The 16,803-nt window shown below is 39.8% G+C and overlaps 1 protein-coding gene across 2 annotated transcripts in view; it reads right to left on the reverse strand.

Moving 5' to 3' along the window:
- Positions 1 to 16,803, reverse strand: part of CTNNAL1 (catenin alpha like 1) — a 57,024-nt gene that overhangs the window by 20,706 nt on the left and 19,515 nt on the right. For both annotated transcript variants that reach the window (XM_052644885.1, XM_052644886.1), the window contains exons 4-9: positions 16,243 to 16,362; positions 13,576 to 13,665; positions 12,366 to 12,536; positions 8,966 to 9,166; positions 6,808 to 6,894; positions 3,285 to 3,443 (exon numbers count right to left, since the gene is read on the reverse strand). In XM_052644885.1, the coding sequence (XP_052500845.1) occupies positions 3,285 to 3,443; positions 6,808 to 6,894; positions 8,966 to 9,166; positions 12,366 to 12,536; positions 13,576 to 13,665; positions 16,243 to 16,362 (828 nt within the window). The remainder of the gene's footprint in view (positions 1 to 3,284; positions 3,444 to 6,807; positions 6,895 to 8,965; positions 9,167 to 12,365; positions 12,537 to 13,575; positions 13,666 to 16,242; positions 16,363 to 16,803) is intronic.

The following is a 16,803-nucleotide window of genomic DNA, read 5'->3' on the forward strand; positions in this document are numbered from 1 at the left end:
CTGTCCCAATTGACAATATTGAAAAATATGTATTAGCCAAGCAAAACCACTATCTCAAAACCATGTTGAAAATTACTCCAACCTGTCAAGCCAATTGAAATTCTCTTCCCAGTCCAATTCCCAGGATCATTTTGTATGTGAAATAGGAAAAGTTGAATTTGATTACAACCATATGCAGAAGGAATCAAGAAATCATGTATTTGTTGTGGTTGTTCAGTTGCTCAGTCATATCTGACTCCTTGTGGCCCCATGGACTGCAGCATGCCAGGCTTCTCTGTCCTTCACCATCTCCCAGAGTCTGCTCGAACTCATGTCCTTTGAGTCAGTGATGCTATCCAAAACACGTCTCATCCTCTGTCGTCCCCTTCTCCTCCTGCCTTCAACCTTACCCAGCATCAGGGTCTTTTCCAATAAGTTGGCTCTTCGCATCAGGTGGCCAAAGTATTGGAGCTTCAGTTCAGCTCAATCCTTCCAATGAACATTCAGGGTTGATTTCCTTTAGGACTGACTGGTTTGAGCTCCTTGCTGTCCAAGGGATTCTCAAGAGTATAGTCAATACTATAGATGATTTTCCTTTCAAAGAATTTGTTTTTCTTTTTCCATCATTTATCCCAGCTCACCTGTTCTGAATAAGTCACTCATCAACACATGAGCAGTTTAGAGTTATATAACACATTTTAAAACTCTTTCTCATTCTCACTGTATCATTCTCACCTTGGAGACAGAGCAACACTAATGGAATAAACCTAATTGTATCCCTTGTACAGATCCAGCAACTTGGCATTTTGCTCAATGTCAGTCTATTTTCTATGATTTATTATGTTTATGTGCTAGTTACAGCAGTCTTCTAACTATGGTGCCCAGTGGTTGTTAATCCAGTTCTAACAAAAGGGCATGATTCCATCCTTGAAGTTCACTACAGAAGTAAATTCCCTTCTCTAAGGAAAAAGTCAATTTTATTCCACACTGGAATTCAGAAGGACTATAACAAGGTTATACACAAGATGAGAAACATGACTATAATAATATCCTGACCCACTACTGAGGTCAAGCACTACAAACTGCTTCAAAGTTAGAGCCATAAAATTCCTGGCAACACTTAAGAGAACAATAAAAACAAAGGAATGGCACTGGGGGAAATAAAGGCAGGTTGTTTGGAATAAACAATATGATTTCCACCCATAAAATCACCCGAGTCCAGTGCATTTACCATTTAGGAGCATTATCTAAAACAGATAATGAGATGGTTGGATGGCATCACCAACTCAATGGACATGAGTTTGAGCAAACTCCAGGAGATAGTGAAGGACAGGAAAGCCTGGTGTGCTGCAGTCCATGAGATCGCAAAGAGTTGGACACAACTTAGCAAGTTTACAGCATGTTCAAGCTCTTCCAGAAGAAATATGGGGCTCCCCTATAAAAGCCTATTTGTGAGGTTTGAGGAGCCTCTTTGGAAAACATTCAACCTAAGTGAAAAAGCATGAAAAGTTCAACTAGTAGTAATAACCAACATTGAGAGAATGCATCAGGGTTTCTGGCTACTATATGAAGACCTAGGACTTTGCAATAAAGCAATTTAGAACTTTTTTTCTAACTGAACCCCTTACTGATAGTATTATCCTATGTTTCTAGTTCTTAGAATATTTGTGTCAGTATCCAGAAATTTAAAAATCTACTTTTTTGAGATATAATTCATAGAAAGCAAAATGCATCCATTTTGAACTCTGGAAAACAATAATCTTGAGGCTTACAACAGAAAATTAGGAAAAAAAATTTTTTTTCACATTTAAAAAAGACTTGCTGCAGGAGTCCTACAATTAGCAAGTTTGCCTATGGTCATAATTCTTGGTTTATAAACAAAATAGCATCAAATCTATTTTTTAAAGGAGATGTATTTACAGTGATTTTAAGAATTCTGTCTAGTAACTCAAACTGGTATTCTGTGGCAACCTAGAGGGGCAGGATGGGATGGGAAGTGGGGCGGAGGTTCAAAAGGAAGGGCAATACCTATGGCTGATTCATGTTGATGTATGGCAGAGACCAACACATTATAATAAAGCAATTATCCTTCAGTCAAAAATAAATAAATAAACAGAATGCTCCCTAGTAGTTTTCAGATATTAACAAATAAAGGAGAAGAAGCTAGTTTAATTCATCTGAAAGTTCCTTTTAACCATTAGTATGTGACATTCAGTGAGCAGGGTAATATTAACAGATAACATGAAGACAGCTAAGTGGTTCATATCTGTGCATTAATGTACACGTTGGCTAACACATACTTCATACGTATATGTATGTGTGTGTGTGTTTGTATATATTCGTCATATGTACATGGGCTAATATACATTTCTATACTAGCAGATATCTGACACTCTCAGTAGTAGAAGTCTTACAATATCAATCAATAATTGGAATTATAACAAAAAGGGCAAACAAAGCACCAATAACACATCACAAAGATTTGGGCAGGAGAGATTCAGAGCACAAATAGTGTATGGAATGTTTTCTTTGTCCTTCCACGTCCATTCTTCTTCCTCCTTGGGAGACTGACCTGTGTGGTCCACAGATGTGTTTGGCTGTGGAAGCCCCAGTACTAGAGCAGCAGGAATGAGGAGGGTAAGGGTCTTTATTCTCACGCTCTTTCCCTGGAGGCTGCCTGGAGCTGTCTCTGTTTAGTCCTAAAACCACAACTTCTCCAGGTTCTTGAAGGACTCCATGCCCTTCCAATTTCCAAAACCATTCACCCCCCCATGTTAGTTTGGTCGTAGGAGCAGAATCAGCTCTGCTATCACTCACCCCAATTGCTATACTCTCATGGTTTCCCCACACCCTATCCATGCAACTGTAAACAGCTCCTTTATTAAACCCTCTTAAAATTAACCTAATTTGAATGTGCTGTCTCTTTTTCCTGTTGAGACTCAAAAGAGTCAAATACAAACAAGGTCACAAGATGTATCTCCACTGCTCTACTCCAAGATTTAACCTCTCTGATGGAATAAGGAAGAAGATTAAGAAGTGCATTTGTGCAATACTGCAAAGCAATTATCTTCCAATAAAATTTTTTTAAAAAAGAAGTGCCCTTGTGGGATCTAGCACTTTTTATTGTTTTTAGAGGCCAAACTTGTAAGAGCAGAACAGAAAAACATGATAGTTTTAAAATTCCAAAGGCAAGAGAGAAAACCCTCTTATGAGTAAGCGAAAAACTGTATTTGTGTTAACATTCCCTGATGACAGTACAGCTTTCATTAAACTAACGTTTCTTTAACAAGCAACCTATTACTCACCTCAACAAGCCGCTCTTTCTGTTCAGAGAGTTTGCAGGCATATTCAGCCAAACCTTCTAAATTTCCTTCTACTCCAGTAAGTTTTAATGCTTTTAGAACCACATGATCAGCATGGTATTTTAACAGATCTGCTGCCAGCTGAGCTGCTGTACTATGAAGCTGCAGATGTGGGGGGTGAAACAAAGACAACAAATGACAAGGTTTTGTGATGAAAAACCTCCCGAGTCCTTTAAAAACTCAAGAGCAGCAACCTCAGATCACGCCCACCTGATCTCCTGAGAGGAAAAGCCTAAAGTTTCCTGTGGTAACAGAACTGCAAAGCCCTGGGAGCTTGCAGCTTCTCCCAAGGGCAGGAAGGAGACTGGCATCTTTGAGTCCCCTGGTGTTGGCAGTAATCCTGTTTGCAGAAGATGAACTGGTCACCCTGGCAGTGTAGCCTGGACCTCTTTTCATCCTATTATCAACCAGCTCTTTCCCACACGGCTTCTCTCTTACCTCAGCTGAGCTTCTGCTGCTCTTAAAGGTGGTGAAAACAGAACACTAGGAAGCGAATGGCATTCTGAATACTAAGAGGAAAATCAAATGGCAGCTCATGATCATTAATGTGTTTTTAAACAGACATTTGGGAAAGTATCATTGTGAGATACAGTCAAATATGTATTCAACACATTTTATTAAATACCTATGTCAGGAAAGGCACTAGCTTAAAGGCTGGACATACATGGCAAGTAAGACACAACATCTTCAGGGAGCTCCCAGTTTATCTATATTGCCATCCAGAACTTTATGCTCTAACTCTTAGGTCACAGGAGAAATGAGGGATAAAATAATAAAGAAAACCTCAAGGCTTTATTTAACATTAGGTGGAATGGATTTTAAACATGGTTCACTCTCACTGAATATCTCTGTATACAATCAACTCCAAAATCTTTTCTTCTCCTTATCTTGTCTTAAAAAAAAAAAGTCATGACAGGTTATTTTGGGCTCACTAGAAAGAGATCATTTTTAATCTGATTTTTAATTAAGTCTATTTGTACAAAGTGATTCTTTTTTTCCTGGAAGTAATCCAACGTCAATTCAGATTACAGGACTCTGTACAAAATTAACAATAGGGTAGTCCGTACTCATGAACTCAACTGAGAATAATTACTGTCAGAAACAAAGACATTAAAATGCATTTTCCTTTGGAAATTAAACAACATAAGAATTCAAAAGATTTTGTTTAACCATCAGGCCCCTAGAAAATAGCTAATGCCAACCCTTTATCTTACAGACTATGAAACAGGTCCCTAAAGACTGAGTGACTTGTTCAAGGTCACGTAAATCTTATAAATGATTCTAGAGACAACTTACAAACCCCAAGGGAAGAAGGGTGGATAAACATGAAGTTCCTGCTCTGTGCAAGGTACTGAAAGCAGATATTGTACACATTTATAGACATTATCTCCCTAATCCTTGTACCCATTTCAGAGGTAAGGAAAATGAACTTTATAGAACGCCACTCTATCTATCACCAAAAAATTTTATGTTCTACTGATAGTCAGTCTTAACAATAGTTTAGTTGAATAGGCTGGAAAAAAACGAGTAGGCTTGTTTTAAACCATAGAAGACCATATTCTTCAATGTTTAATAGGATGTTAAAAAGAAGGTTTCAACAGAGGTCAATGAAACATCACCATATAGTTTATCTATGAAACTCCCCCAAACCAGCTCCCTTCTTTTGAGCCCTTGACTCTCTTAAAAAATATAAAATTAGAGCTAAGTGAGAAGGAACAAGTTTGGAAGGAAGATCTGTTTGGAGCACTGGCTCACTCCCTGTGAGTTCCCCTCCAGGCATACACATAGCAGAGGAACAAGGGGGCAGGGGGGTTACAAAGTAAAGGGGTGGTCGGGGGAGGCACCAGCAGAGCCTCTGAAGAGCACTCGGGGATTAATGACAGAGAAAGCCAGCTTTAAACACCTTCTGAGCCCAGTGCATCTCCTAAGGGCCAGCTGTAAACACCTTCTGAGCCCAGTGCATCTCCTAAGGGCACTGGTCACTAAGAACTTTCTACCTCTCTACTTCCTCTCTTCTCTCCCTGTGCCAGAGCCTGGCAGAGAGCTGGAACAGAAGCTAGATAACAGGGGATGAAGGGCCTGAAAGAGGCAAGAGACCACACCCCCCCAGAAGCCCTAGGGGTGCGGGACAGAGGAGTGGGGGACAGAGGGGAAGTCACACAACTGGACGAACCAAAACACTCCTGAGTATATCGGAATGCACACTCATTTTTAACTGAGACTGTGTCCTATGACCTAAAGCAGGCATTGGTAAACATTTTCTGTAGAGGGCCAGAGAGTAAATAATTAGACTTTTCAGGCCACCCAGTCACAACTGCCCAAATCAAATGGGCAGAACTATGTTGAGAGTCCCCTGGACTGCAAGGAGATCCAACCAGTCCATTCTGAAGATAAGCCCTGGGTGTTCTTTGGAAGGAATGATGCTAAAGCTGAAACTCCAATACTTTGGCCACCTCATGCGAAGAGTTGACTCATTGGAAAAGACTCTGATGCTGGGAGGTATTGGGGGCAGGAGGAGAAGGGGACGACCGAGGATGAGATGGCTGGATGGCATCACGGACTCGATGGACGTGAGTTTGAGTGAACTCTGGGAGATGGTGATGGACACGGAGGCCTGGAGTGCTGCGATTCATGGGGTCGCAAAGAATCGGACATAACTGAGCGACTGAACTGAACTGATGTCCCCCAGACTTCATTTATAAAAACAGCCTGGCTGTAGTTCACAAACCCCTGACTTAAGGTGATTTTCAGTTACCTAAAAGTAGCCATTAAACGATTAAGTTTTCATTCAGGGAACAGGGAAATCTTAATATTTTTAAAAATCAACTTTATTAAGGTACAGTTTACATGTAACAAAATGTACCAAGGGTACAGTTTGATGAATTTTGATATTTACACCCAAGTAACTACCACCATAATCAATATTTCTGACATTTCCATTACCCCCAAAAGTTCTCCCAAGCCCGTCTGTCGTAAATATTCCCCCTACATATGACCCCGGGCAGTCACTGATCTGGTTTCTGTCACTGTACATGGATTTGGCCTTTAAAAATTTTTTTTCTAAATAGAATCTCACACACACATAACCTTTGGGTCTGACTTCTTTCACTCAGTGTTACATTTACACAGTTCACCCATATTATTACTTGTATCAATAGTGTTCCTTTTCATTGCTGAATAGTATTTGGCATAGTTACATAGTTACACCAAAATTCATTTATAAATTTCCTTGTTGATGGAAATTTAGATTGTTTCCAGTTTGGGGCTGTTATAAACATTTGTGTACAATTTTTGAGGATGATGGCCCCAGTAAAACAATCGCTTCAAAATAACTAGGGCAAAGGAAAACTTTTAAATAACATTCTCTGGGCACAGGAACATACTAATTCTAAAGCACTTTGTACATACTGTACAACATGACAACTTGCAAAGAATTAAAAGAGGCTAGATTTCCAACTATACTTACCTCTTTCTTAAGTTCATTGAGATTGTGACTGATTTTCAATATAGTGAGTTCCAGTTCTTCAGCAATGCTTTTTGTTTTCCTGCTTTGCTAAAAAAATTTAAAAGTACACGTGAAGTTATCTTTTTATCTAGCAATCCCAATTGTACTCTAACTACAAATAACAATAAAATTTTAATATCATTCTGTGAACTATATGAAAAGTATATTTTAAAAATTCACCTGTTTATGTTAAAGTGGCAAAGAGAACATTTATTACTTTTTTCAACTCTTTTAAATAGGGGAATTTTAAAATTCTAATTTTCTTTAATAAATTTATCACAGCTAAAACTAATCTGTTTCATCTTCTGCCTGGAATGCTCATCTCTTCATTCTTAACCTCATCAAAAATTAAAACCCTATTCCATCTTCAAATCCTTACAGAAATTTCTGTTTCTCAGAAAGGCCTTCTTTGATCACAAAATCTAGACTAGACTCTCTTCTTACCCTATCCTTTTCTCAAAGTAATCATCTTAATTTGCAATTACATTTGTAGTTTTTATTTTTTTGTTTAAAGTTTATTTTGCTCACTAGGCTTTGATAAGCTCTGTGAAGGCTGGAAGCACACATATTTTGTTCACCAATGACTGCTTTATACCTGGCACAGCAAATGCAAGGTAGCAGGTATTCAATTCTTTGAATAAATACATCCCAGCTAAATGTCAATCTCTTCATGAAGCTTCTAGATTCCTCTTGCTAAATATAAACTCACCCTCCTTCAGACACTCTCCACGTATGATCTGTCGCTTCTCTTGGGATACTTACAAAGTTTTTTGGACTTGTCTCATACCATCTCACATTTTCCTACATTGCAAAATTCTTGCAAAAATTTTATTTAATTCATCTTTAGATTTCTGATGCCTGGCATATAAAAGGCACTGAGCAATAACTGCTAAAAAGGGTAAATGAATGAACAATACATCTGATATGCAGAATCAGAGATCCGAGTGCTGTGAAACATATGAAAGGTGATACCTGCACATTTAAGTACTGATAGACCTGGATTCCCAACGTAAAGAGTGTTTCCTCACAGAAGCTCTTTATATTACATGTTGGGCTTAAAATTTAACTCGGAACCAATCTCCACTTCAGATTAGATACCACATAGATAACTCAAATCAAGCTGAACACAAAATAATGCTTTTATCCCTGACATCATTTTACCCGAGTTAAAGTTTCCTTGTTAATATGAGCATCTGCAATGTTGTGATGCCAAGAAATTCTGAGGGAAATCACTGATTTATCCTACTCTTCATTCATAAATCCATCTGTTCACAAGGAAGCAGACTGCTGGGGCCTCAGGCACCTTCACCCTTCATCTTTACGGCCTAAACTTATGTCCATGACTTCCAGATCTGTATGCTGTAAATCATGTTAAACGCATTCTTGACATAGCCTAGGTCTAACCAACAAATAAATGGTGTCAGAGACGTGTCAGGGCTCTATCTTTCAAATCTGTAATCCGCCTGTCAGAGACTGGATGCATACTGCCTTGTGTTGTACCACTGCTGGCAGGCTTTGCCATTGTTGCCCACATAACTTCCATGTTTGAAGCATATCAGCAGCCTATTCAAGGCTTTTTAAGTGGCTGTCCACCAATCTGAGACCAGAAATCTGTGCAAGGGTGAAAAATCTTTCACCTGCCAGCTGGATCTACCCTTGTCTTCATTGCATCTGAACCTCAATGAGTTTTCCAAATCCTTGTGTCTGTAAATCAGGTGTCCTCAGAATTAAGAACTGTGCACATCTGAAAGGCTCCAGCAGTTAAGACTCAGGACCCAAGAACCTCTAGGTAGGGGTTCTACTACTCTGATCTTTACTCTGAAGAAGCACTTTGGGAGGGATTTTCCAGAGGTGATTTTGGTGGACGAGTTGGGACAACAGGGTGAACTAGTGAGGGTGACTCAGAATCCAGACTGGTGAGGGTGAAAAACAACAGGCCGAGATGTGTCAAGTACTGTGAATGCTGGATGGTCAAGCAGGAGGCAGAAAAGGGATGAGATACCCTTGTTCCATTCTGGACCACATTCACACTCCTGATGATTACAGTACCTGCGTAACTCTCAGAACTTTAGAGCAAAGCAATCACAGAGGATTTACTTTGATGAAATAAAGTTCTTACAGCTTGAATCCACACAGAAATTAACTGCTGCAATTCGGTCCTCGCCTGAGCTGACAGTTCCAAGATGCGTTCCCTGTGCTCATGGCTGGTGTAGGCACAATCAGTGAAGTCCTCCGTGCGCTCCAAGAGGGCTTCCAACATCGCTGAGAGAGTCTCTTTTGACTGAAAATGAAGATTCTCCCGAAGAGTTTCAATATTCATCTGAGAACAAAAAGGATATACATCCACAGGAGTCAACAACACTCCCACCTAACCAGATGTGCTGTACTCTTCTCCCAGGGCCCAAGAAGAAGCCAGCAACTTCTTTCCCTGTCTGAAAGCTCAGGAGAAGTACAGCCTCCAACGAGGACTTCACTGTCCACAAACCCAGGGGGCCCACATTGCTCAAGAGCCAACAGTGGCTGTGCAGAGCTTCATTCCGACAGCTGTCAACAAAACATTTCTATACCATCAGTGAAAGAGCATGATCATGTCGCAACCGGTAGGGAAAATGAACCAATCTCCAGATAAAGGATTTGTTATCTGAGAAAATGCCAAGGCAAAGTCCTGGAAGATGTTACAGCCAAAAACGAGTATGTGTTGAGCCCAGGAGGAAGGGTGTGGAGGGTGTGGGGTACAGCAAGGGCTGGGAAAGGCATCAGTTTTTCCTTCATTAATTCAGCGAAACTGGTTTCCCTACATTTTGTTTCATGTCCGCATCAGACCTTCCTGACCAAAACATTCTCTACCAGGGGGCCTGGATAATCTTCCTAAAATGTATACCTTCAGATATTGCCCCCTCCCTCTAATTGGTTCCCCACCCCCTATAAAACCAAGCCCAGACTTGTACCACCTAGCACAAACCCTTCCAGGGTCTTGTCTTTATGTCTTTCCAACAGTCCCTCTCACCTTTCTGAGCTTCTAAACCTCCTTTCACTTTAGCCATCCTGTGCTTAGAGTTCCCTGAATGTGTGATGAACACGTGCCCATTAGGGCAACCATCTCTCTCTCAGCTGTCTGAGATATGCCATGCCACTTCAACCTTAGCCCTTCAACCTCTAGCCCTTGAAATATCCCATAGAAAAAACCTGGGCTAAGAGGCACTAAGTGGTGAGGATCACGGTTGTGGACAAACTTCTTGTGCAGATAAAGATAACTTACAATTGCTTCATACTTCAAGGTCTTTTCACAACAATTATTTCAAATTGATCCTTATTTTAAGACCCATTTTTAACAGAACCCATACAAATACCAAGATTTGGGAAGGTTGAGAGGCTACAGGGAAGTAATAGCTTCCCTTTCTCTTGGCCCAAAGTTATCTCCGGTAATCACTCTGTCCTATGGAGACAGGATTGGTCTTTTTAAGCCAGTAAAGAACACAGATAAAAGTGAAGTATGAAACTGACAAGGAGAACCTGAGAATTTGAGGATTTAAAGATAACTGCAACATAAAAATCAGCCCACAAACCATTTAAGGTTTTTTATTTTCCCTTTAAAGAGAATCATATATGGCTTTTAAAACAGCAACTTAGTAGCATTTTTATGAAAGCCATTCATTTGCAGGTTTTCATAAGATCTGTCCATATATTCAAAGTAATGAATACATCCAGTTTCCCTCTACAGATGCAAAGAAGATCACCACCAACAGTGAGACTGAGTGTATTTAAAACAGCTCTCTGTGCAGAATGCCTGCTGGCGAAAGGTCGACAGCAGCCACCGGTACCGCACTGGTCTAGTTAAACCGGAACCGGAAATGCAGTGCCAGGCGCCCAGAGACCTGGCTTTACATTGACTGGTTTCCCTAATGGCCCTTTGACCTCTCTCCTTTCAGCCTTAACAAAAACAGGGGGTTAGAAAAATAAGCCCTAAGATTCCTTTCAGTAATAAAGACTCTGAAAGAATGGCTGGTCCCTGTAGCTTCCTCCCTCTCAGGAAGAGATACGGGGTAAGACGGACAGCACGTAAACAAAGCCAGAGGTGTAAACCCAAAGGTCAGGGACTCTGGGATCAGAGTCCTGGTTCTAAACAAGGGTTCTATCACATATTAGCTTTCCTCCTCAAAAACATGGGTACAATAATATTCACCTAAAAGGGAAGTTTAGAGAACAAATGAGAGAATATTGAGAACAAGTGTTCCATTTTTCTCTTTCATCCCATGTTCCTACGTAGACCGTTAAACAATTAAAAGTCAAAGTGCAGGATTTCCCTGGTGGTCCAGCGGTTAAGACTCTGCTTCCAGTGGGATACAGTTCTGATCCCTGGTCAGGGAACTAATATCCCACGTGTTGTGTGGCTCAGCCAAAAAAAAAAAAAAAAAAAAATGTCCAAGTGCCAGTAAGATGGAAAGAATACCATTCCTGCTGCAGTTCTGGCTGCTGGAGATGTAGGTAACCCTTAGCATATTAGAGAGCTTCTCAGGGTCTAAGTTTTCCCATCCGTTAAATAACACAGGCCTATTAGATGACTTCCTAGGGTTTTCCCAACCAGGCACTGCTCCTACCAGAAAGTGCTTGTCACCACCTCTCTGATGTGCAATGAGTCCTGCCCTAAAACTCATTTAGGGTAGATAGGGATTCTGGGGTCAGGCTGCCGACTTTCAAATCCTAACTCTGGCACTTTGTAGCTTGCAAGTTACTTAATTTCTGTTGTTCAGTCTTCTCAACATATAATGCCGTAATAATAATATTCTTGTGTGATGTACACACACACATATTTAAAGCATTTAGGATGGGCACAGAGTAAGTGCTTGATAAATGTTAGTAAGCATTATTGTTCATTAAAAATTTTAATTATAATTAACACTACTGCTATCACTACAGTCTCAAAGTATCAATTCTATAGCACAGGGAAGAGCGGGAATTCCGGCAGAACTGATTTACTGTCTGTCATCAGATGTGGATGGTACGGTACTGCTCTACAGACTGCGAAAGAAAAGCTGTTCTGAACAGAGGACAGGAAGCTACAGCTAAACATGGCCAGGGTAAATGCTATAACCCTACACTGGTATTCTCCGTACAAACTGCACTAAGCCTTATATTACGGAATATTAAGTTTATATCCTGTAAGTGTGTTCGTAACTCAGTTGTGTCTGACTCTTTGTGACCCCATGGACTATTGATCGCCAGGCTCCTCTATCCATGGAATTTTCCAGGCAAGAATACTGGAGTGGGTGGCCATTCCCTTCTCCAGGTAATCTTCCCAACCAAGGGATCAAACCTGGGTCTCTTGTATTGCAGGCAGATTCTTTACCATCTGGGCCAACAGGGAACTTCCTTATATACTATAGCATTGTTTTAAAGGCAATTACCTCGCTTTGTGAAGTGTCTATATTCTAAAATACCACACGAAACTATGAGTATTATTTATAATGTTTCTTTGAAATGGTAAGAAAAAACCCAAAATATACTCTCTGTATTCTTACCTTGAATTCCTTAATCCCAGTAAAAATACTGATAGATGAAATGTCATTCTCTCCATTTGGTTTGCATTCAGTCACAATTTCAATGACCTTATCTAATGCCACTTTCATCCGGTCAAATACTCCTTCTTTGTTTTTATGGGCTGACTCACAGTTGGGATGCCTGAGACAAGTCTTTGAAACAATGGAAAAATTTTATGTTAAGTTTTGACCCATATCATAATACACCAAATCTTACAGAGAACATGCCATGCTAATAAAAATGGTTCTTTACCAAAATCTCCTGTGTCCCTGGCTCACCCACCGCTTCTCCTCACTAAAGGTGGAAACAGGATGAGCAAAGAGTAATAGCAAGTTTAAGTGAAAAAAGCAGGGTACAAAACCGCATCTTTAGACTTTAACATGCTTACTTGAAATTTTTGGGAAAAAAAAAACCCTATATCTTCATCATGATTAAAACTTAAAATACTGCCTAATATGTGCAAGAGCTAAAAAAAGAATGAGGAAAAATGGACAGATGTTTTATGACTGTGAGGCATCTTTGATTTTCAAAAAACGATATGAAGGAGGAACTATTTGAGGGCCCAGCTGTGAACAGAGCCTTCCACACAGGCTCCAGGGAAGCCTGTTTCTGTGCCCTCACTGGGCCTAGCACGGAAGCAATGCTCTGAGCAGAAAAGGCAATTCCCACAAAGTGCTAATGAGATGTTCAGCAGCGCACTCTTGAATTGTATCAATTTGCTGGCTGATTGCTGTTTGGAATTACAAGCTCTTGATTGACAATTTTGCAAAAAGCAGAATAAGGACTGAGAGGTATGAAATTACAGAATAAACAAACTGAGGGCTGACTTCATACTCCACTGTTACTTAACCGATTCCAAGTCGCCTAGTTTTTCTAGAGCGTGTGTGCAGGCTCCCCAGTGAGACAGTGCAGGCCGTGTAGGCACTGACCCTGTGTGACTGGCCTCCATTCGCAGCACCTAATAAGCCATTTTCTGCTTAGATGCTCAATCAAAGCTGACTCACAGATTACCTGATGTTTGGACTGGGGATGGAAGTTAACTTTCTTGTTAAAGAATAACTGAAATTTGACTACTATAGCCTATATTCCAAGTTATCACTTTCATCTTTTTAAAAAGTGAAATATATATAAATTATGTCCATTTAGGGTTTCTAATTAACTTACAACATAGTAAAACAAAAATTTTCTTACCTTTGAAGCTGTGAGCAGCATCATTGTACACTTTTCAAGAACTGACCTAGCTGCTGCCATTTTTGCCTTTTTCTTTTCATCCTTCAAATCCTAAAAATGGAATAAAACCACTGAGCTGCCTAGGATCATGTAAAACACTCAATTTCTTGAAAAACCATTTATTCAAGAAAAACAGTACTCAACAATTTAACTAACACTGCTTTTTGAAAAACAAAAACAGAATAAAGTTTAATAAAATGTCACCATTTCAGTGTAAATACATTAACACAATGGTGTAGAAACAGCTGCCCTCAGAAAGGGCGGCAGAGTCAGGAAGTGAGACGGATAAGCCGTCATATGGCTCACACTCTGCTGGCCGGCACACCTGACATTCTTGTGCACAGGTGAGGACACCTCACTCCCAACCAGAAACAACCATTCCATGCTTTACTTAATTAAAAGTGACTTATTTATTTAGCATTTGTGGACCATTATTTCCTTCAGATTAGACACCCAGAAGTCAACTCTTTCAGGAACCAGGTCTGATTAATATCACCTAAGTGCTTATTCATCTCTATGTGAATATTTTTTTAATCCTAAACTTAGCCTATATGCTGCTCTAAAATGTTCTTAAGGTGTTTCTTGGGTATATAATTTCCCCCAACTAGAATATAAACTCTGACGTAGACACTGTATTTCGGTTTTTTTCATTTGGTTTCTCTTCACACATCCCTCAATATGAAGGTGTGCTATCACAGAGGGTCCTCAAATCTTGCTGATTAAATCTACAATCAAATACTCTCATAAGAGCTTGAATATAACCATCTAAATCAGAAGTCAGTCAAAGATTTTCAATAAAAGGCCAGATAATAAGTTTTTGAGACTTTCTGGGTCATTTGGTCCCTGAAACAATGACTTAATTCTGCCAGTGTAGTATAAAGGCTAGCTCAGACAATACATAAACAAATAAATGTAGCTGTGTTATAATAACTTTACTTATGGACACTGAAATTTGGATTACATAAAATTTTCAGTCTTTTTTTTCTCATTTGCGAACTAGATGAAAAGTCTTTTCTTATAAATAAGAAAGACCTAAAGTTTGAAAATGATTTGCCTTTTAATAAATTAGAGTGGATGTAAAGTTATCTCTACAATAATATAACTCTCATTCACCTGCATCTCAATACAGCTTTCTTTAATAGGAAACAAAGTTATATCTAGTAAATGAAAAACTGCACAAAACCCCGAAGCTAATTCAGATCACAAGGTAACATTCCAAAGGTCTGTGTCCTGCATGTGACTATCACCCACCAGGAGTAGCAATCAAAAATAAAAGTTGAGGTAACTGCTAAAATTCCCACCTATTCCTTGTCTTTAACATACTGAACGGGACTTCTGGCAAAAAAACCTCGTGGGTCTAGATGACAAGGCATCAGATGTACATACGTTACACTTGTAAACCATATATTACACCACATATTGTAGGTGACAGCAAATGATCAAAAAAGATGGCATCTCAGTCTGTTAGAGGGCTGGTCCACAGGACAAAACCGAGGTCTCATTAACCCCGGATGTCCAAGAAGAACTAAGTGAAGCATACAATCCAGCCCGCCACTTTTCACGCCAATAACCATCTTTCAACTCCAGCTACAAGCCAGGAAAGTTCACGCCCAAAACCAGTCTACAGAACTCTACCAGAGCATCTCAAGAAGAGGTCAATTATATATTTAACTTGACATGATAAAATCACGCACAAGTCCCCCAGCAAGGACAGGCAACCCTGGAACTTACACTACTACAAAGAACCAACATCATGGTGCAGCTGAAAACTACAGGCTTTAGCATCAGACACAACTGAGTTCAATCTGCTAGAAGAGTCACCTTAGGAAAGTTGATTATCCTCTCAAGTTCAGCCTCAGGTGTGAAACAGTAATAACAATACCTACTTACACAGCTGTTTTTTGAGAGTCAAACAAGATCAGCTAACTTATAGCCAATCCAGTAACCCAGTGCTTGGGTTATTACTATTAAACTGATAAATCCATGGACAGAGGAGCCTGGTAGGCTGCAGTCCATGCGGACGCTAAGAGTCGGACACGACTGAGTGACTTTACTTTCACTTTTTACTTTCATGTGTTGGAGAAGGAAATGGCAACCCACTCCAGTGTTCTTGCCTGGAGAATCCCAGGGACAGGGGAGCCTGGTGGGCTGCCGTCTATGGGGTCGCACAGAGTCAGACACGACTGAAGCGACTTAGCAGCAGCAGAACAATTATAGAAAGATGTATCAATAGAATAATATATAACAAGTTACACAAAGAACAGTAACAGAGATGTGTAATAAAATATTATCAGGATACGTATGATGACTCATTTATTTGCCTGAGCCCTTGTAGAAGAGTCAAATGGAAAATTCTATAAAAGAGGAAGTACTTGAATTGGGCCTTGAAGGCAAGTATGACCTTTCCCAGTGTGAGAGGTGGGAAAATATTTAACTATTATCTGTGAGCAACAAAAAACACACAGATCTATTTACTTTATCCTGGCTTCTTTAGGAAAGGCTTTTAAGAGCAAGGTTAGAGATTTAATAAGCAAGACAACCAATTCAAATGATCACAAAGATCACATCTCTAACCAAACTGAAAAATACGCATGTATCTCAAGACTTGTAAATAGGGTAAATACATACATTTTGTCTATCTCCAGTTAGATGTGCAAACTCCACCATTTCATTCCCAAACTGACTGAATATTTGGACAAACTCTTGAAAGCTATTCACTTTCTCCAGCCTTTCCATAGTTGCAAGAACCTGCAAAAGAGATTATTTTATTTCAGGTTAAGATTTGAAAGAGACTAAGACATCAAGCCTGAGGCAACAGAGGAACAAAAGAGAAATTCTAAATTCTAGAGGAAGGCTGGGAAAGAGTCCCAGAAGACAGAGAAGGAGGAGGGGCTCCGAGAAGTAGATTCAAAAGTTAAGAGTCATCTAGGGAATGATTTCTTTTTAGGATAGGAAGACTTGGGCTTCCTTGAAAATTAAAAGAAAAAGTAAATGAAATGACTAAATATGCAAGAGCTCCCATTTATGTAACAAAGTCTGGAGAAGGTGCCAACTGGGCAGGGCTAAGGTGATCGAATCTTCAGAGAACAAGGACAGGGATGAGGATGAGCGATGACACAAGAAGCTTTAAGGTTCTGAGAACCAGAGCTGGGGAAATCCCACCTTCTCAGAAAGGTGGACGGAAGACTG

Source organism: Budorcas taxicolor, chromosome 8 (assembly GCF_023091745.1).
Source record: "Budorcas taxicolor isolate Tak-1 chromosome 8, Takin1.1, whole genome shotgun sequence".
In the NCBI taxonomy this organism is placed as follows: domain Eukaryota; kingdom Metazoa; phylum Chordata; class Mammalia; order Artiodactyla; family Bovidae; genus Budorcas; species Budorcas taxicolor.